The sequence below is a fragment of the Pleurodeles waltl genome, chromosome 4_2 (genome assembly GCF_031143425.1).
Source record: "Pleurodeles waltl isolate 20211129_DDA chromosome 4_2, aPleWal1.hap1.20221129, whole genome shotgun sequence".
In the NCBI taxonomy this organism is placed as follows: domain Eukaryota; kingdom Metazoa; phylum Chordata; class Amphibia; order Caudata; family Salamandridae; genus Pleurodeles; species Pleurodeles waltl.
This window is the reverse complement of record NC_090443.1, coordinates 737,901,071-737,922,573: the sequence shown is the minus strand read 5'-3', so window position 1 is coordinate 737,922,573 and position 21,503 is coordinate 737,901,071. Positions and strand designations below refer to the sequence as shown.

Here is a 21,503-nt window from a genome sequence, read left to right as displayed (position 1 = left end):
CCTCCCTCCCACCCTTGCTGCTTATACCTCCCTCCCACCCTCCCCCCTTGCTGCTTACACCTCCCTCCCACCCTCCCCCCTTGCTGCTTACACCTCCCTCCCCCTTGCTGCTTATACCTCCCTCCTACCCTCCCCCTTGCTGCTTATACCTCCCTTTCACCCTCCCCCCTTGCTGTTTATACCTCCCTCTCACCCTGCCCCCCTTGATGCTTATACCACTCCCCCCCCGTTGTAGCTTATACCTCCCTCCCTCCTCCCCCCTTTGTTGCTTACGCCTCCCTTCTCCTTGTTGCTTATGCCTCCCTCACTCCCCCTTGTTGCTTACAGCGTTCTAACTCCTCCCTCCCATCCTCCATCTTGTTGCTTACACTTCCCTCCCACTCTCCCTCCTTGTTGCTTGCGCTTCCCTTGTCCTTGGTGCTTGCACCTCCCTTGTCCTTGTTGCTTATGCCTCGTCACTCCCCCTTGTTGCTTACAATTCCCTCCACCCTCTGCTTTGTTGCTTAAAACCTCCTCCCACCCTCTCCCTTGTTGCATATGACTCCCTCGCACCCTCCTTGTTGCTTACGACTCCCTCCCACCCACCTCCCTGTTTCTTACACCTCCCTTCCTCCCCTTTGTTGCCGACTCGGATTGGTAATTAAAAATTAAAGAAATAGCTCTGCCATTTTGTAGGTGCCTGCGTGCTTTGTTGATTTTTTGTTTTTGTTAAACTTAACCCAATAAGTCACAAAGACGAGACCTATTGTCTTTGCCGCTTGCTTGTTATTCAAGGAGATGCGGATAGCCAACCCTTATTATGAATGACAAATTGACAATAATCAAATGTTCCTAGATGTCTATTCTAATGGATTAGAATTTCGGAGTAGCAGCTCATGAGGTGTTTATGTTAAAGGCAAACATTCATACATTTAGTTATTCAGGATCTTTACTATGGACTACATTTACACATTGAACGGTTCTCATTAGACGAATGACGACAGCATTCGTTTAAACCATTCTGAATAGCAATATAATTGTGCATTTGCTAAGTTCTCTGTTAATTGTTTAAATATCCCCAGTATCCAGAGAGTTAGACTTTTCAGATGCCATAAGTCAAATATTTTTAAATATAGTTTAAATTAATTGGACGGAGACGGTATCTCTAAGCGAAAGAATGAAATTGGGCTTCTAGCTCTGCGAGAGTGAGCTGAAGGGGCGGGGAGGGGCTGTTAAGGGTTTAAGGAGGCTTGAGGTGGCTTTAGGGTTACGCTGCCTCAATATTACTTGCTCGCACATTTAATTGCAGCAGCCGTGTGTTTCAGCGGAGAGCTTTGGGCATCTGCACGTTTTTATTGAAAAAAAGCACTGATTTAACTTGTTATTTAGGGAGTAGACTTGTGCCCGCTTTCCGGCTGTCGGAAAAATCTATGCACATCTCAGTCCGTTCCCCAGCGGTCAGGTATCTTGAGGCCACTGTTTCTTGAGGAACAGTCCATCATTTGAATTTTTTGTTTGTGTTTTACATATGTTGGGTGGAAGCAAGTTATCAGCCCGTGAGCTGATTCATCCCAGAACGGAACAGGGATTTTCTAAATAGCCATTGATTCGTCCCTAAACCACTTCACACACTATCGTTCAGTATGTTTTATTGAAATGCCTTACTAACTAGCAATTAATAAATCGATGATAAACAAATACCCATCCTCTCTTTTTCCCGCCACATATTTGCCTCCCACGCTCTTATAACTCCACCATAAAAAACGATTTTTAATAGAACGAATCGTAAATCAACAGTGCCCTCTTTTGGCCATTGAAGGGCGGGCGCTGCATTATTATGTAGTACTTTAATAAACAAGTATTTGCAATGCAGTGGGTCTCGCGTTTTCTCGAATAAGAGCTATTAGCGTTGTAAATGCCTAACTGTCTTTTCTTGCCAATTAAACTGAAAGTGAAACAGTTTATATAAGTGAGCTGGTTCAAAGTGCAAAGGAGAGACACAAAAAGATAAATAAGTTCGCTCGCAGTCCAGCTGTCGGCAATCATGCAGTTAATCCATGTAACCGGCCGTCTGCAGGTCGGTAACTAAACCACCCCAAGGAGGGACAAACGTAATGCATTTACCAATGATGATAAAGGATTTTTGAAAGGCAAGCCCAGGAACCAGTGAAAGTGATGGGCGTGCAGTGGGCATGGTTAAAATCCCACAGTACTTACAACAGGTCAAAGCGCTCGCATGCTCAACCTAATAATTGGTTAGAAAAAGGAGCAAAACGTAGACTGGTCTTTGCCGCCTTTGTTTAGGCATCGTCTTAGTCCCAGAGGCGTAGACCGTAAGGAAATAATGACGCAGCTCTCACAAGCATACATAGGAACCTGTTTTTTGTAGGCAGATTAAGCTTGCATGAAATAGATTTTGAACTGGGCATATTTTTCTTCCTCCTTTTGAAAGTGGGGAATAAAGTTATCCTTATGGAGTGAAAATGTAATTCACATTACTGATGATCGTAATTAAGCGTGCATGAAACGAAAATTGCACGTTTACTTTTTAAACAATATATTTATTTGACGTAATCTTTAATTATTTTGTAGATTGCTGGGTAATGAAGGACAGTGCTTTGTTTGTGAAGGGTTAGGTCAATCTTTTTTTAAAATAGTTTTCTAAAGCACAAACCATGCTCAAAAAGGCCTTGTGGCGCTCAACTGAGATTTGTATGTGTTGATATTTGTAATGTGCAAATCAAGCGCGAGAGCAATGTAATAATGTACGTAGGGTGGATTTGTAGAGCGCTGCTTGTCACTGTGAGGCTATAGGAATCCACCAGAAGTGGGTCCTAACCTGTCTTTGGCCAGGGAGACCATCAATGCTTTGCACAAGGTAGGGAGAGAGATGCCCCACTGCTACGCTGCGTTGAATACAGCTAGCAGCCAAGCTGCGTCATCACAGCAGAGTAATATTCCGCTGGCGGGCCACCTGACCTCGGAACCTTGCCTCTGACCATATCTTTAATAACTCCCCGTACTTCCTGTGTAGTGACCTTCACCTCCAACTGTTCGGCCAGTGCTGGGACCAGAGTTAGCGGGGTGGAGTCTACTATGTAGTTCAAGATCTCTTCCTCCTCGTTCTCCAGGGACACTACACTGATGCCCTCCTGCGGAAACCAAATTTAATTTGAAGAATCCCGAACATGAAGGATGGTATGACCCTCCCCATCTCCTCCTGATGGAGTTAGGCCAGCATGCTCCCTGATTTATCCCTCTCTGCGTGGGCCCTCAACAATGTATGGCCTGTAATCATATTGGCGGAGGCGTTCTACCGATGTCAACAATCTCACACAGTCTTCAAGCAGCTGCTCTCTCTACCCGTAGGTGTTTCACCCAGTTAAGCGGTAGCCTCTCGAGAACTGACTCCTGTCAACATATATCACACTCCCGCTTTGTTGGCGATACAGTAGCCGCGCACCACCAATTTAAAGGCCTCCCACTATACCCCTTCAAGGATGCCGAACCCTTGTTGTCAAGCCAAAAATTCTTGACCTTGTCATGAAGGAGGGACCAGAACGCCTTGTCCTCCAGCAGGACTGGATTCAGCCGTAAGGTCGGGATGCGGGGCCTGCGGGGAGACCACTGAAACATGCACATCAGGGTATGTCAGCGGAAAATATTCAGCATCCACCACACTTTCGCGCACTGCGGCACATCCGTGCACCCTGTCCATGCTGACCTCTAGGTCATGCAAGCGCGAATGGTATGAATATGCCCGAACACCGGTGTTCCTCATCCTTCAGCAATCCGCAAGGCCCCGGTGCCGCACCTAAGCACAAAAGGCCTCTGCCAGTGTAGTCGCAGGTACCCAGCGTAATGGGGTTGGGGATGGAATCTGTCAATATAGACGTGCACAACACAGTCTCCGCCCACAATGCAGATCTATGGCCGCTTATATTGAAGGAGGAGGGTCAAACTATCTAGGACTGAATCTTGGTCCATATTGGGAGCATACACATTGTGCAATGCAACGTTTTTTACCGTCAGCCAACCCAACAATAGGACAAATCTACCTTTCTGGTCTACAACTGTCTTATATAATTGGAATGGCACCCCAGTCTAATCCACACAAGCCCCCCCACCCCCCCCCCCCCCCCCCACCCCCCCCCCCCCCCCCCCCCGCAGATGCAAAGTACGTGATGTAATTTAGTTGTGCTCTCCATTTCCTATGCAGTGCCCACGCTTAGCCATGGTCAGGTGAGTTTCCTGTAGAAATGCAACCCGTGCTCCTCTCCTTTTTAAGTAGGACAGCACATTATAACGTTTAATTGGAGTGGACAGGCTACGTACATTCCAGGTTATCAGCTGGAGTCTATCAGCCATTCCACCAAGCATCCTGTGTGCACCAGGGGTATGCCACCCCTGCCCCAGAGGAGTCCCATTTGCAAGCCACCCAGATCTTTCACACCTGCCAGACACACACTACACATTAACACTAGGCCAACAAAAAAGGAACAAGTACACAAAACCCTTAAACTCCCTCTTCCCCCCCAATAGCCCTTCCCCCGTCTGAGACATAAGTACATCCTGTCCAAACATAAGCAGCCAGGGCCCAACAACAGTGGCCAACCATCTCCACGTTGGAACTCTCGATAAAGGCATGAAGCCAGCCACACCAGCAACCTCATAGCATAAAGCTCGGTAGTACAGGGTGCACAAAACTCAAGCCCTTTGGCCACGTGCCATTCCCCTTGTCTCCTGAAAAAGAAGGGGAAATGTAGTAAGTCAGTTGGACTTCAAAGGAAGGCTATAATGTGGTCACCACTCCAAAGTTTGAAGCAAAAAACAGTCATTCCCCTTTGGGAGGTCAAATGATGTTGCCCACTGTACCTGGGGTAACTCCCGTGAGAGTGTTCTCAATCCAGAGCACCGTGGAACCCCCAGGCCTCGAAACGGACCCCTTACAAGAACATGGGGCAGGATGTGGAGAACTCCCACTGGAGTGTGGAGTGGCCGCTACTTTGACAGCTCTTGTCTGCTGTTCAGCCTCCTGCTGCACTGTTCACTTTTCAACGCCAAGAACGCCCATGCCTCTGATGCTTCGGTCGCTGAGGGTTTGTAGGCTCGGGACACACGTCTCTTTATCGTAGCTTTCCAGCAAGTAACTTGCTGAAGCAGGGTCCAGAAAGAAATGAGTCTTGTCCTCAGCCTGCACTGTCAAGTGGGTGGGAAAAGCAGGGCGTATGGCAGCACCAATTTACAGAGCTGTTTCTTGATGGAGAGAAACAGCTCTGCGAGAAACGCTGGGTTTGTACCTGAAAGGTAAAGTCACAGTACAGTGAGACATATGCACTCTTCTTCACGAAGGGGCCTTAGATGCAGGCCTCCTGCAGTGAAAGTCCCTGTCCTTGAAATGGAGGAGGTTAGCTACCACCGGGCGGGTAGGGGCCCCTGTCAAGCACAAAGAATGTGGACAGTCCTTCAGGGCCCACAACCTCCTGAAGACAAACCCCTAAGAAATCGAGCATGGTATCACCCTTCTGCAGGCCAGCGACCCTTATATTTTTCACAGACCCTTCATTCCTGCTCGTTGAGCCAGGAAGACAGTTGCTTTGTGTGTGCGCCTCTAAGTCAGTGAGGTGGTGTTCCATGACCTGGGCCCCTGGTACCAGTGCTTGAACCGTTGTCTGCAAGGTCCACACTCTCCCAGCCAACTTCTTAGAGTCCTCTGGAGCAGACCAGTTTTGACCGCAGTGGATTCTATCTTGCCTCCAACCATTCTCCTGTAGTGTTGATCACAACCAGCAGTTTGTACAGTTTGGAGTTCATAGAGGGGGTGTTACTAACTCTAGCGTCACGCTTGATTCCCCTCTTAGGGGGTTCTAGTTGTGTCACCATCCCTGGACCTCTGTGTGACCTATATCTGATGCCGGTTGGTAAACCGGGAAGAGTCACACCCCAAGAGCAGTACATGCATCATGGAACCTCTGTCCCTGCAGGTCCCTAAGGTCAGTGCCAGTGGGGACATACAGCTGCCAAAAACCCTCTAGGGGTAGCAATAGCGTCTTCAGAGGGGTGAAAAGTTTTAAAGAAGAGTGGTAAGGAGTATGTAATCACCTGTACAGCACTCAAAATGTCTCTGGAAGGCATGGCTTCGTCTCCCGTAGGCCACCAACGACACTGTTAAGGCATGGGGTCCACAGCATGTGCTTGGGGCCCTCTACGTCAGAGGGGGTCCCCCTCCTCCAAATCGGATGTCACCCAGTTCCAAGTCCCTCATAACACCAGACTGAGGCCAGGCACACCCAACAAACTGCGGCCCGCTCCACCGTGTTAGTGAGAGGGGAGGGCCTCCTGCAGCGTCACGGGCCTCACGTGGCATTCGGGATCCCAAAGTGCATGGGGAGGTCTCACCTTCGTTGTCTCTACCGCAGCCGAAGTTCTAGTTGGGAGCACCGGGCTGAGGAGGAGAATGGGATGTCCGATCAGTGCCAGGCCCCTCTGTGGATTCCCATCTCAGTGGATGGAGAGAGCCTTGTAAAGAGGTTCCTTGGTGCTGGCTTCAGTTTCCAGCTGGGGTGCCGCAGTCAGGAGCACTGCGGGGTCCCCGGCTCTTACCCAGAGAGTTATCTTGACAAGCTCCTCAGCCCAGACTTGCCTATGGAGCTGCCATCTGTCCTGCAGTTGGGACAACCGTCACCTTTCAGGTCTGGGGCTAGCGGCCTCAAGCCTGCTAGCACTACCCGTGTCTGTAGTCCCTTGGGGGTGCCTTGAGTTGTCGCAGTGGGAGGGAGTGGGGGCGGAGGGAGGTCACTATCGCTTGGGCTGGTGAGGAACTCAAGCTCCGCGCTGCCTATGACATGGCACCCCTGCTGTTCCTATGAGATACATCTTAATACTCTGGTGTATTTCTCATGCGTTTCACTGTCTGCAAACAATGCGGTACAGAGTAAACTCTTGTAATAGAATAAACACTATTTACAGTTTCCACTTTTCTACTTATATCAACTTTGTTTCTTAATGTAGGTTTGGTGACTGTGCGGGCTTTGTTACACTGAAAAGCTGCCCGTTGTAGGGTATTAATTTGGAAACAGATGTTGACTAGATTGCGGGACTTGGCTTTGTCTGAACAGTTGTATACATATTGAATACCGCACGCAATGAGGATTTCCTTATATCTGTGGCTGAGTGTTAATGTGAACTAGTAACCAGTGAATTGTAGGGCATAGGGTCAATGTTGCACGTAACACATGCTTGCTATATCTAAGAGAGTTGTATCTGTGGTGGTGTTAATGATGCTTCATAATATTCTGAGCTATTTTGTTCTTATTTTCGGATTTTCATATGCTGTACTGGTTTATAGAGTAATGAGTAAAGCTTGGATGAAATCATCAGTAATGTCATTTGAGATGTCATAAATAATGTCATAGATCATGTCATGAGTGATAAAATATGTGAAGGTCATAAGCAGTGTGTGGCGAGGATGCAAAGTATAGTTAGTTAGCTCTGCTGTCTGGTGAATTTCTGTGTTTTTTTTTTGTCCAAAAGGCCCATGTTGTCACGTTCATATTCCCCTAACTATAATGTTACTGTAACATTAGTTTTTTATCCAGTGGTTTTCTAGGGTCCAACCCATTCGCAGACAGCCAGCACCACCACAACCCCACTGCAGGCAGCCAGCACCACGCTGTACACAGCCTTTGGTTGTGTGCAGTGTTTGGTTGGCCGCAGGCAGCCACCCAAAAGCAGCCTACCCTGCATCACCCCCAGGCTACGTGGCCTTTGCCTGTGCATGGTGTTGGGTTAGGGGCAGGGCCTTTGTTGCAGCCAGACCTTGCTTCCAACTCCCTCCAGGCAGCAACCCCATGCTGCGCACAACATTTGGCCATGCACAGTAGAGGATTGTTCATAGGGCTTGGCCTGCTGCAAGACCCTGTGGCCAAACCCTCAACAGGCTGCCAACCCCACACCACACACAGCCTTTGGAGTGCATCGTAGGGTTAGTCTTTGGGCCCTGGGGACTCCCACCAACTGGGACCAAAATATGCAGGCAGCCCTCCTCCCTGAGCATTATCAGACCCCGGGACCACATCCTACTGGGGCCAGATAAAATGGTAAGAAGGGAGGCGGGGGTTCACATTGCCCCCCTTTCCCAAGCAGCAGTGCGGGCAGGGAAACGGAATGCAAGTCTGCTCCTAGTTGAGGGAGCATTTTTAAAGCTCCTTCCCCTTGGAGCAGACTTTGTGTTTGCTCCTGTTTAACTGGAGATTAAAAAACACTCCCACCAGGTGGGAGCAAATGCACGTTTTCTACCCACACCGGTGCGGGCAGGGAAGCTACTGTGCCGCAGGAGTTCGCTCCCCGGGATATAGTAAGTGACCGTCCCGGGGGATGTAGGTCCATGGGGCCTTAAAGGATCAAGGAGGGGGGGGGCCATGTGTCCCCACCCCCGTCCCTTTAAAGTTTACTTATGCCATGTCGGATGGGGGTCACAGGGCCTTTCAAAGGCTCTGGGAGGACTGCTCAACCCCTCCCCTTCCAAAAATACTATCTGCCCTTAAGGATGGGATCATCTGAGCCGAATACGGCTTGGGGGTGGGAGAGGAACCCTACCCCTTATTAAAAGCATTGAACCACAGGAGTTGGGGGTCCCTGGAGCTAAAGAGGGCTTGGGAAGGGTAGACACACATCCCCCCCCCCCCCTTTAAAAAAAAAAAAAAAAAAAAAAGCTGTAAATGGCTCTGGGAGGGGGCCGCCCACCCCCACCCTTTAATTAAACTTTTTTTCTTGCAGTCTTACAGGAGGCAATTTTTTTTTCTTCCAATTTTAGCACCAGGAAAGTGGGGGTTCCTCGGGGTCCCTCCCATGGGCCCTAGGGCAGCACAGTATCCCTACCCAGGCCCCTTATATAATTTTGTTTCCTGCAAGCAAGTTTATGGCAGGGGATGGAGTCCTTGAATCCTCTAAGGGCTGCCAGCAGTATTTTTCTCAGGTTGCTGGTAGCCTATGAGAGAGCTTGCTCTGGTGAGAGTCTGACTCCCATGGGAGCGAATTGGCCGAAGGGATAAAGCTCCCTAGGCCAATCAGAATACTGTTTTTAAATTGGCACTCCTGTGAGAGCCTCGCAAGACTCTTGTGGACCAAACCGTCCAGATATACAAATATTTAGTAAGTTAATTTCTCTAAAACTACTTAACGGTTTTACACCAAATCACAAAAAGCACAATCTGCAGACCATGATCTAGCCTTCTGCCAAATTTGATGTAATTCCATTCAGCAGTTTTTGCAGTACTGCTTTTTAACAAAGTCTATGGAAAATGACAGATCACCACAAAACCTTCCATGCACAAACTAGGAAAAAGAGCACTTTTTTTTTTTTTTTAGATTTCGTGGAAATTCTTCAAACAGCACTAAAGTTGTTAGCAAAACAAAAACGCATTTCCTATGGAAACGTAGACTTAACTTTAACTACCCAGTGGCGACCTCCACTGGGATATACATAGTAACAGTCTGCACACTAGGCAATATCCAAAGCAGGCTCCAACATTCGGGGGCTTCAATTCCCTGACTTTACTTTACATGAGGCTGTGATAACGCGTTTCCGACGATCACCTCAGCCTTTCCTAAACACATAGAATGCCATTGCTGCACAGCTTAAGAACAGGGTCAGATTATACACCATGTGATATGAACATAAACACTGAAGAGTTATTTCCTTAATTGGCTACGAACCTCACTTAGTTCATTAACAAGGAAATAAGCAATCTAAAAATGAAGTGCTTAGTGCAATAATACTATTAGCAATGTGCTGCATTCAAATTAATTCAAATCAATGTAACATAACATTTACAGACTTACGCCTAAAAAGGTAGAAACAATTGATTAAAAATTAAAATCAAATTCATAGAGTGTACCTCACCAGTGTTGCATAAGCTAGACAGATGACTGCTTTGCATGCATTTACTTCACAGGACACAGAGTCGAATACAGCTGTGATCAGTAACCCACCATTTATCATAACAAACAGATTCAAACAAATTCATATTCTGCCCCAAGTGGGTATTCATACAAATCACTTGGATGTAACACCAAGCTGTATGACAGCACCAAATCCATCAAATATCTATCCTTCTTGCTCCCAATGTGGAATGTAACTCTCCTCTACTCCCCAATAAAGTGTACAATCCAACCATTTCTCCCACATATCCATGGGGTCTGGCCTACTATCCCATCATATGTTCACAAGTGTTGTGCACTCAGTTCTTCTTTCATGTTTAGTTCCATAGGAACTTTTCTATTCAGTCTCAGAATCTACCTTGACTCTAATCGTCTGAGTTGTTCCTCCCTGTTGCCTCCCCTGATGTTAATTGACAGAGCATCAATGGCAAAATTGCTGAGGGCTGCCACGTCACTGTTGTGGGCCTCCTCAAAATGATGGGCCACTGGGTAGCCTCTGTCCTTTTGTGTGCCTGTAAGGTCGTGCTTCCTACAAGTACCTCGGGGCAAGTACAAGGTAACACATGTACCACACGATCACTTTTGCAATGGAGTGCTCCTCGTGCTCAAAGACATTCTCCAGTTGACTCAACTTGAACCTCAGAGTGATTGACCCCATACCTACAGGTCTTATACTTATGGCATTTTTTAACCTATTAATGCCCTGTAACCAATTCTTGGAGACCATCTCGGGGCTGTTAACCACAAGGTGATGTTGCATGGACCTTGCCTTCCTGATTGTAACCAAATAAATACCTGTAATGCACAACTTGCCCCAGTCCGGGATCAATCACAATTAGGTGCCAATGTTGTGTCAGAATATTTCTCAATTCCCAATGTTCACTGCAGAACCCTGTGATCAACCTCAATTCCTGCAAAGGGTTCAAGTTTGTATTTTCCCTTCTAAATAGGATGGTCTCCCTGCTGATTTATCCTACTTTATTATTAGTGGAACTCAGTACCTGGTCACTATACCTTCTCTGCAGAAAGTGGTTCCTAAGCTCCTACTGTGCGTCCCTCAGGTGGATGTCTTTACTGCAATTGTGTTTCATCCTCAAATGTTATGCTTAGGGCATACTGTGCTATAGTTTAGTATGATGGGAACTACCAGCATGCAATATGGTGTTGCCTTCCTGTATGTTTTTGTGTGAATTTGATCTTGGTCTACATAGACTACTAGGTCAAGAAAATGGACCTCTTCACAACTGATGACGGAAATTAAATGCAAGTTAAGTTTGTTGTTATTAAACCTTTCCCTAAAGCTCTTGGCCTCATTTGGTGTGCCCTTCAATAAAATGAATAGGTCTGTGTAACAGGTCCACATACCATTGTTCATCCACTCACCGGCAAATTCAGATGTGAGTACCTGGTCCTTCCACCAGCCCGTATGCAAATTGGCATAGCTGTGGGCGAAGCAGATGCCCATCGCCGTACCTCTCCTCTGCCTGTACACAGTTATTTCAAAAAGAAAAAAAAGTTTTGTAAACACCAATACAACAATTGTAGGAGCATTTAGGTATGTTTGCACAGAGCAATGGATCTTCTGCCCAAAAAGTGTTCTACTGCTCTTAGGCCATCCTCATGGGAAATGCTAGTGTATAAAGCAGTCACATCCAAAGTAATCATCACAAAGTCTTTCTCCCATGCCACATCATACATTCACCTCAAAAAGTCTGCAGTGTCCTGGATATAAGAATGTAGACTCTGAACAAATTCCTGTAAGAAAAAAATCAATGTATCTCGATGTGTTCTCAAATAGGCTCCCGAAAGCAGAGATTATTGGCCTACCGGGGGCACCGTCACATCTTTGTGGACTTTAAGAATAAGATAAAGAATGGGTATGACGCGATGGTCACTTTTTAAAAAAACATACTTTTCTTGGCTAAGGAAATCCAGTCCATCCCAAAGTCCTGTGGTATGCTGCTTGAACTCTTGTTACCACTGATTTGTCTGACCTGATGTAACAGTTCTCATCACACAACTGGTGCATTGCCTCTTCTTTATACATGGCGAGTGGCCACAACACCAAGTTGCCCCCTTTATCTGCTTGGCGTACCACGACACCCATCTGGCCTGTAGCTTGTCAATCATTGTGTTGTAAGGTCCCCTGCTACAAGAATCTATCCAAAGTCTCCTCTCTGATTGCGATTTTACTTGAAGTTTCTTCAGATCCTGTATTACCAGCTCTGAAAAGATATCAATTGAATTTCGCTGCAGAGCTGGGTAAAAAGACGACTTGGGTTTGAATGGAGTAGCAATTCTACCATATACATCTAACCTTGCACCACAAACAATTCTTGTTCACTGCTCGGCCTTGCATCACCCTCAATCTCTCTCCAGTTGATCCAACTCTACCAATATTTTAATATCAAGGACTAAGAGATTTCTGGTATTGCGCCCCTGTTCATCACTTCTCTCCACTCCAGAAGTTGGTCTGTCCTAAAAATACCTGCACAATTAAAGTTTTCTAAGGAACTTATATAGATCTATTCTCATTGGTGCATAATTGAAACAAGACTGGTTGCAGAATGTCAAACTACACATCAAAATCTGCTTGCCTGCTCAGGGAGTTCAATAAATATATTTATTTATACATATATATATATATTTATATATATATCTATCTCTTCCGGTTTTATATATATCTATCTTCCGGTTTTATGGTATTTGTGTTTTTGACATTCCAGTCTGTATTAATCCATATAATCCATATTTATTTGTTACTAATTTAATCTGTAATTATCCATTTTTTGCGTTTTTTGAAGCTAGAATATTTCCACATTTATTTAACCAATAAATGGTGCTTATGCTCCAAAGCCTGACAGGTTTCAACATTATGAACACCTACAATGACAAATCAATGCACTTATATTATGCATAAAAATGTTAGTATACACCTCATGCATATCTACTGCTCTTGAAGTCTCTTTACTAAACAGGGATGTGGAATTCCTATAGCCCGACGCCCAGGAGACATATTGTTTTGAGTCAAGGACAACAAGTTTTCAAGTTTATTTTGTCCTTGGGACAAGTAGGCCCAACCCACTGCAGCACGTACCCTTTGGCTGCCAATTTACAGTACCACATTAGAGAGCAGGGAAAGGAATTGTCTGCAGTTGAAATAATGTTTTCATATGTTAATGCTATTCAAAATTGTATTTAAGGTTCATGAATGCAAAACCTTTATTATTAGGGTGAGTGTTGTAAGCTTGAATTGCACTACTGACAGTGGTTCCAGTAAAAAAACAAAACGTGTACACACACTTGCAAAGTAAAAAAAAAAAAAAAAATACGAGGCTACCTATAATACTCCCAGAATGTTCTCTGAATAAATGCAAACTTTTGCAGAAGCTTGAATGCAAGACTGATGATTTTTTGCTTTCAGAATTAAATGTTTGCAAAAAATGCAACTAGCGGTAAAACGTTTTGCTAAACTACTGTGAAATGTAGGTACCATTTCTTTGAAGCATCATATTGTAAAATGTTGTTATGCATGCAAAAAATATTCATAATGGTATGTCATTGTAACCAGTTTCACCAAGATTATGGGAAACATGAATATAAACAAGCATTGGAAAAGCCAATAGGTCCAACATTGGTGGTCAGTCTTTTGGTTTTGTCAAAGCGTGTCTGTTTTGACATGGCTTTTGTAAAACTTTATTGTTGTGGGAGCTGCTGGGCCCTCACCATTGTAACAAATATTAGCAAAATGCAAAAATATTTATTGTTCGCAATAAGCACACATTGCCATTGTAGTTCCTGGCACTGAACAAAACTACTTGTGTGCCGGTATGCTCCTTATGAAAGTGTAGATTGCAATCATTGTAATGTACCATGAATTTATAGGTCATGTAACTTGTCACATGAATGTATCCCGGCGCTGAGTAGGAGTGGGTTCTGCAAGTAGGATCAGTCACAGTGAAGCCAGCCAATAGATGGGTAGAGTGAGAGATAATTTTAATAAAACAGAAGGTTGCGGTTAGCACCCGACCTAAATAGGGGCCCAATTCTTAGTCATAAAAGTGCACCCATGGTATATGTTTTTCATTAGTGCAGCTTTGTATATTTCATAAATTCACAAAGTATTGCAGAAATAGACCAGGAAATGGTAGTCCTAAAAATATTTGTAAACTGTGTTTTAGCACAGACAAATATGCAGATGTAGATTTACTCATATGAAAATTTGTTGAGTGTTTACAAGTTCACTTTCTTTCCAACCATTGTTTTCCCAGTCCTGGAAGAAGGGTTTCCTTTACCTCTGCCCAACCTTTCTCTGTATGGGAAGAGCTTAAAGAAGAGCTGGTGAAAACCCCATAAACATACAAGTTAGTAGGTTTGCACAAACACGTAAGGGCATTTCAGCCCTGGAACTATTGATTACCAATACCTCCCGTCCCAGTATGTAGATCTGCAGAAAGGTGGCAAAATAAAGAAATTACTAGCATTCAAGCCCTACTATACTATGAGCCCTGGCATAATCAGAGAGGCTATTATCAGAGTAATATGAGAATGCTACCATAATTTGTCGCCAAAATACATGGCACCAAAGGGACAAGTACATTTATTTTTACAGGACAAGTAGAGTTATTAAGCAACCTGTCCAATGGACAAGTATATATTTTATTAAATTCCACACCCCTGCTAAAATTCCTTTATTTTTGTAACCCCCTTACCTGATGATCTGCACAGCTCTTGGCCTGGCAGTCATAACTGACAGTATATATAGTCACTCAAACAACAACCCAATTTCTGTTTTTATGCACATTTAAATATAAATACAGACTGGAAACTAAATGGTTTTCTGTCTGTATTTTTCTGTAAAAATCAGTAATAAAGGAAAACAGAGAGCCTTACTCATACATCATATCTGAGTTAATGAATGCATACCCAATTACAAGAAGTAACATTTTGTAGAAGAAATTGAAAAATGAATGTGCTAAGTAAAAAAACTGATTAAAAAAGAAATTATGAAAATGTGTAGCCTCCAGTTTTACTCTACACACATGCAGCTGCATCCTATAAACCTTTCTATTTCTGGAATTCCACTTACGATTTAGGGACTTTGTAGTTTTGTTTATACAACTGTATATCTAAACTGCTTACCACACTACAGTGTCTTCTTTCATCATAGGCTGTAGAGTGAGGGAATGCATTTTTGCTTGGTTCTCAGTTATGTCACTTTTATCACTTGTGTTTTTTCACATTTCTTGCTCATACTCCTGTTTGAATTGTTTCCTTTTTGTAGGAAAGTGCTTCCTTGGCAGATAGATTGATTCAGGTATAGTTTCAACATATGTTTATCATGTAAAAAGTTAAATAAAAAAAGAATCTCCTACCCCCAAAAACAGGCGTCCTGTTTTTGATACATGCATGTATACATGCATTTGTTTAAACATTTAACCCTGATTTGTGGTTAAGTGAGACATTAAACATTTCACTTTTTAATTTTTCGAAACTGCCCCCTTGACATGTTGAAGGGTAACTTAAAAAGACCTGCACGTTGTCTAATTGCTAACCTTACTGAAAACCTCTACAACAAATTCAACAATGAATTATGTTGTGAAATCACATTAACATACCCCTTAAATCATAATTGTAATAGCCTAACAGAACGGTGCATGTACAACTCTTTTTGCATGAACTAAATCTTTGACTGCAAAACTGAAAATACAGTTGTGCCTGCTTAAGTTTACATTTGAAATGTAACTATTGTGATCTACTAGTTAAATTATTAAGCTACTAAAATGCTGTAAATATGTTTCAGCATTATTTTTGGCATTCGTGGCCTTTCTCTCAATGCTTTCACACTAAGCAAAGTCAATTAAACTTATTTGAAAGACAGTACTCATGCATCTGTCTGAATTGCTTTATACGAAAAATTATGTCCAAAGGGACAAGTGACAAGAGCCCAGGAGGCTGAGGAAAACTACCTCATAAAGCGTGAGCTGGCCACCATCAAACAACAGAATGATGAGGCCAGTACTAAGTTGGAACAAGCTCAACAAACGATCAAGGAGTTCCAGCAGCATCAACAAAGGGTAAGGAGCTCAGGCAGATTTTTCTTACTTTCTAATCTCTTGTATATTAATGCACTTGGTGGCATTTACTGTGTTTAATTTTGATCACTAAGTCTTCCACACTACTTGCAATTGTGAAAACAGATGAAAAATGTGTGCACGCTATTTGACAATATGGTATGAATCGCTTTTTGTCATTGGTTATCTTCTATAGAAAATGGAAAACAAACACAGAAACATTAAATGGGCTGCCCGTTAGCCGGATCGCATGCCAATGTAAAAGAATTTGTCCAAGAGGTAGAGGTACGAAGTCCACATGCCACAATGCCTAAATTTCAACATCCATGTAATCCCACAAAAATGCACCTGCTCCCATATGTGACCAAATATAATTTGTGTAATATACTCAAAGTCTAGATTGGAGTTAAGGTAGTAAATAAAATCCTGTCTCATCATAGGTAGAAGTGTGTAGGAATTTAAAACCATCGAATATTCCTGTAGAAGTATTTTTATAGAGAGATGTAATTTTGAAAATCTTTATATTTGGTGTCTGTTTATGCATCTTTGACTTCACCTGAAAGAGCCAAGATCTTCCTTTTACCTGGGTCTGTGCTTTTCTTAATTTCATTCCCTCTCATTGGCTTGTTGAGACGCAAGCTTGATCTCTAGTCACATCTGTTTATCACCGTCCACACAGCTACATACTGATTGATACTATTTGTGGTCATCTAGTAACCCAATGCTCAGTCCGCTTTTTCTTTGCCCAACCATTATTTACATATGTGTCTTTATCAAACAAAAGATTGTGCATGATGAACTTTTAAAACTTTTAGCCCCTTTCCAAAGATGAGATTTTCATTACAAGTTTGAATATTTGTGAAAGGTCAATTAAGGTTGATGACTCTAGGTCAGACCTTTTTAAATTGTAGCCTATACTATAGTATTGAGTACTTTGCTAAAAAATCATTATAGATACTTTAAAAAAAAATACTTTTATTAAGATTTTGTGCCTACGGAGATTGTCCCTGAGGGACCTCTTTGGCCTGAAGCAGGATTGGTCATTATGAGCTAAAGTGGTAATTATTGTCAGTCGTCTCATGACGAGTATCGAGGCCAGAATTTGGTCTTGATGTTCAGAATGGAGATCAGGTGATGGGAACTACATTTTGTCTTGGGCTTCCCTATCTTATCGATCACAACTATTGTTGTAGAAACAGGAGGAGAAAGCCTTCTTCCTTCGCTACTGTGAATAATTTAAGTAGGTATGAGCTCAGTAGTCCGGCATGTCGCTTAAAGAGTTCTGCTGGTGTGCCATAGTGACCTGGGGTTTTCCCTGTTTTTTGACTGCCAATGGCCATTAACACCCTCGAAAGGGTGATACCGTCCTCTAGGAATAGGTGGTTCTCTGCTGTCAGGATTGCGGCCTTCACCTTGTCGAGGTAGTCTTTTATTTTTGGAGTGTCAGCTAATGGGCGGGCTTTATACAATTCTGTATTTTATCAAGAAAACTCATTTGCGGTCTCTCTTGCAGTGGTGTACGGTTTGCCATCCTATCCCAATGTTGTATGTACCCATGTCACCTCTGTCTCCCTTCTGCTCAAACATGCCAATAGTCATCCTGCTTTATCGCCTTTATCAAATAAGGGGCGTTGTGTGGCTAGGATCATTGTTTTTGCCTGTTGGTGTGCTAGTGCTTGATTTTCCCTGTTGAGTATCGCGATGGTGCATAACATGGAGGGGTCCGTTGTTGCTTCGGGTTGTTCCTCTAGCTCTGTCAGTTTTGCCCCAGTCACTTCTTATTTCTCGTACCGCTCTTCTTTTTGTGGGCTGTACTATTTTGTGCTCTTTCTCTCAGAACTAGCTTGTAAGCCTCCCACAGTGTGATGGCCAATGACACTGAATCTCCATTCTCATTGAAATAGTTCTATGTCTACTTCAATTTTGTGGGCCATAGTCTCCTCCCTTAACTCCCAGGCATTAAGTTTCCAACCTGGTCGCGAGCCATTGGCTCATGTTCTGATTGTAGTCCACAGCGGCAAGTGGTCTGACAGACCTCTAGCAAGGTATTCCGCCTTCTCTATCTCTTGCACCTCCCCCACTGGGGCAAAAATATAGTCTATTCTGGAGAAGACTTTGTGGGCACCTGAGAAGGAGGAGTAGGGATGGTCAGTGGGATGGGAGCGGCGCCACAAGTCTGACAGCCTCAGGGTTGTGGCAGATCCTGTAAGTGTTGTTTCTCCCCTTGTCCCCCGAGTCAAACTGGTGCGATCTAAATGGGGGCTCATTAAATCATTAAAATTGCTTCATATTATATGTCAATGGGAATCGGATTCCAATGGTATCCCTACCACTTTGTCCAGAGTTTGTCCCTGTAGACGTGGGGGAGCGTGTACGCTAATCAGTGTTGTATCCCTTCTAACCCACATTCCCGTGACTGCCACATATGGTCCCGTTGGGATCTACCCATGTTTTTTCAACCCTCATTGGGGGAGTTTTCCTGACGAGGATCGCGACCCCTCAGTAACCTGTTGTGAATTCGGCATGTACGAGTGTCTTACAGGTCCCTTTACCCAAAAACTCGCAGTGGAGCCCCCCAAATGCTTCTCCTGGAGGAGGACTACGCTAGGTTTCAATCTCTTTATGTATGACACCACTAGCCCTCTTTTGATCCTATTCCCTATATTCCATGATATTATATAACATCTCCTGTCATCAGACCTACCTATCCCACTCATTTGTGTCACCGGATGGTGTGATTGCTGTGCGTATTGAACACTGTGACTGCTTGTGTGTGTGTATTCCTCTTCCATTCCACATGTGCAAACAACTTACTTTTCTCTCCCCAACAACTGAACCCAGCTATTCCCTCCCTCCCTCCCCCCACACTCCCTTACCCTCCCAAACACTTACACTTTTTCTTCAACATGACAACTGTGTCACAGGTAGGTTTGAGAGGCCTGTTTCCCTCCTCCCCTTTTCCCCCTCACAAATCAAAATCCCACCCTGTAACTCTTGAAACCTCTCAACTTTGTTACCAACTATTTAATCTTATTTACTAAAAAGAGGGGAGAAAAAGACACATAGGGATGGCGCTCACAGCAACTACACCATTAATTAATCATTAAACTAATGTTGACACGGTGCTCCTGGAAGGAGGGTCCTCCCAACTCCTCTAAAATTCTCCTGGGAGAATATCAAGGGTCAACACAGGAATTCCAAGGCACTACGTGTAGATAACAAGAATTAATGTCTATGTCTCGAGTGTCCATACATCTTCTCCATGTTATCAAGGGCTAAATGAACAAAATACAGCAGCTTGAGTCCAATTGCTTATTTATTCACAAGTTCCAAATTAACCGTCTTCAGAACACAGCCAACACGTGTTTCGTCAAGCGAAAATACTCGCATCGACTTCCTCAGGGCTTATAATTTAGTTCTTTGTAAATCCCTATTGATAAAAAAAGAGTTGAAACATTAAGTAACAAACTTAATAAAAAACTTGCTGAATCCATCACCCAAAGTGCCAATATATAATAGGGGTGAACATTGAGTACAAAGAGATACCAAACCTCATGCCAAAATAGAAAAATTAGTAATATATCAGTTAAATATTGCTAAAAACTGAGGTACTGTCACCAGAGAAATCCCAATCCCAAAATGAAAACAACGTATAAAAATGTAATAAGGAAATATAACCTATAAGGTGGAAAGAGAGAGAATCCTAGAGCGACACCCGTAACCAAATGTGTGTTAGGAAAATAATCAAGACCCTAAAACACGTAGCCAAATAAAGTCCCAGTTGCACATATACCGATAATATCACCTAAGCGCCAGTGTAATAAACAACCTTAGCACTCAATAGTACACTTGAGTACAACATACCTTTTAATAAAATCCAAAGTGAAAATATCGACGCAAACATACAAAACGTTGCTTCGAGCTTACTGTTGTAAAACGCACGAAGTGCCAATTCTCACTACGTGAAACAAACAATGAATTACCCACCCGCTCAGGAACAATAATCCTTAACAAAAACATTAATACATCTACAATTAATGCACCTACCTGCAAACATCGATCTCCGTCCGATATCAGGGTTTAATAGTAGATTTACAGTTCTATAGCACGGCGTGTACGCATCAATTAACTAACTCTCTCGCCTGTGAGAAAACCCCATTTAAGCACAAAAAATAAACAAGGAAAACTCACTAAGGACCATAACTATGAGCGCCATATTGGAAGTGGTCAAGTATCCCTGCTTAGAACTGCCGCTTCGTATATGCCAAACTCAACAAACAACCACTAAACCTTATGCCAATATTTAATACACCTATTTCCTTCCAAAAAATCCTGATCCTTGTATAAAAGTCTTCCCACAAGCATTTCTCAAAAACTCTAAATGAAAAAACATGCATCATCCATATTGAACAAAAAGAGAAAAAGGACAAAACATATAAACAAGTGTGGGCACCATCTTGGTAGTCACCAACTAACATTTGGTAGCTGCGAAGCCCTAACTCTAAGAAAAACTATTTGACCATGTAAATACAAATCAACCTAAATTAATAATGAGGAACCTAAAATACGGCATCATATTCAGAAATGTATATGTACCTAAGCATATGATCGATGTGCAGAAACCATTATAACCCCTCACCAGTGACTTCTTCTAAATAAATTATGAAGGTGTAATGGCAGTCGCTCCAGGATAATCCCCCTTCCACCCAATTTCGACCCATAAAGACCTCATTATATATTTCAAAAATACGTTTCAAAAATACGGGGGCCTGACAAACAAAAATTCGATATTGTAATTCAAAATAATACAAACATCAAACTATCACAAAAAGAACAGATACAGTCTTGTAATACATATTCAATTCAACAGTATAGCTTCATCTTGTATATAGATACAAAATCCCCATAACCCATGTGACAAAAATATAAAAAAATATACAATAATGTTCTAGATCACATAGTATCATTGTGTAATACTAATGCAAAACCACTTATCAGAAAGTTATTAATTCTGTCTGGAAAATTCTATTATCAGAAGAAAAAAAGAGAATACGCAAAAAGTTCAAAAACATTGATCATGGTTACAAAGTAAATCATCATGTTCATTCTCCCAAAAAGTATTCAATTTCATGATTCGTATTCAAACCTTCCTCTACTGCTCTTAATTTTAAAATCCAAATGCATTCTTTCCTTCTAAGGGACAATTCTTGATTCCACAACCCCCCGCCCCCCCCGTCCCCCGTTCCCTGGGGGTCTTGATGTACATGATCAAAGCCAAAAAATTCAAAGTTCTTAGCTACACCTTCCTCAGGACAGTGTATCAGATGAGCTACTATTGGATAGCGAACATCCACCTGTCTTAGGGCTCGGTAATGTTCACTGATTCTAATTTTTAATGGTCTAATAGTACTACCTACATAGAATAATCCTCATTTACTAGCCCTCTTTTGATCCTATTCCCTATATTCCATGATATTATAGAACATCTCCTGTCATCAGACCTATCTA

The 21,503-nt window shown here is 43.2% G+C and overlaps 1 protein-coding gene across 3 annotated transcripts in view; it reads left to right on the top strand.

Annotated features, from left to right (window-relative positions):
* EVI5 (ecotropic viral integration site 5) overlaps positions 1–21,503 on the top strand; it is a 776,910-nt gene that overhangs the window by 379,335 nt on the left and 376,072 nt on the right. Inside the window, exons 12-13 of one of the 3 annotated variants that reach the window (XM_069232359.1) lie at positions 15,206–15,238; positions 15,852–15,998. The exons of 1 other annotated variant lie outside the window; for it this stretch is intronic. In XM_069232359.1, coding sequence (XP_069088460.1) covers positions 15,206–15,238; positions 15,852–15,998 — 180 coding nt within the window. The remainder of the gene's footprint in view (positions 1–15,205; positions 15,239–15,851; positions 15,999–21,503) is intronic. One more of the 3 variants, XM_069232360.1, reaches the window with a different exon arrangement.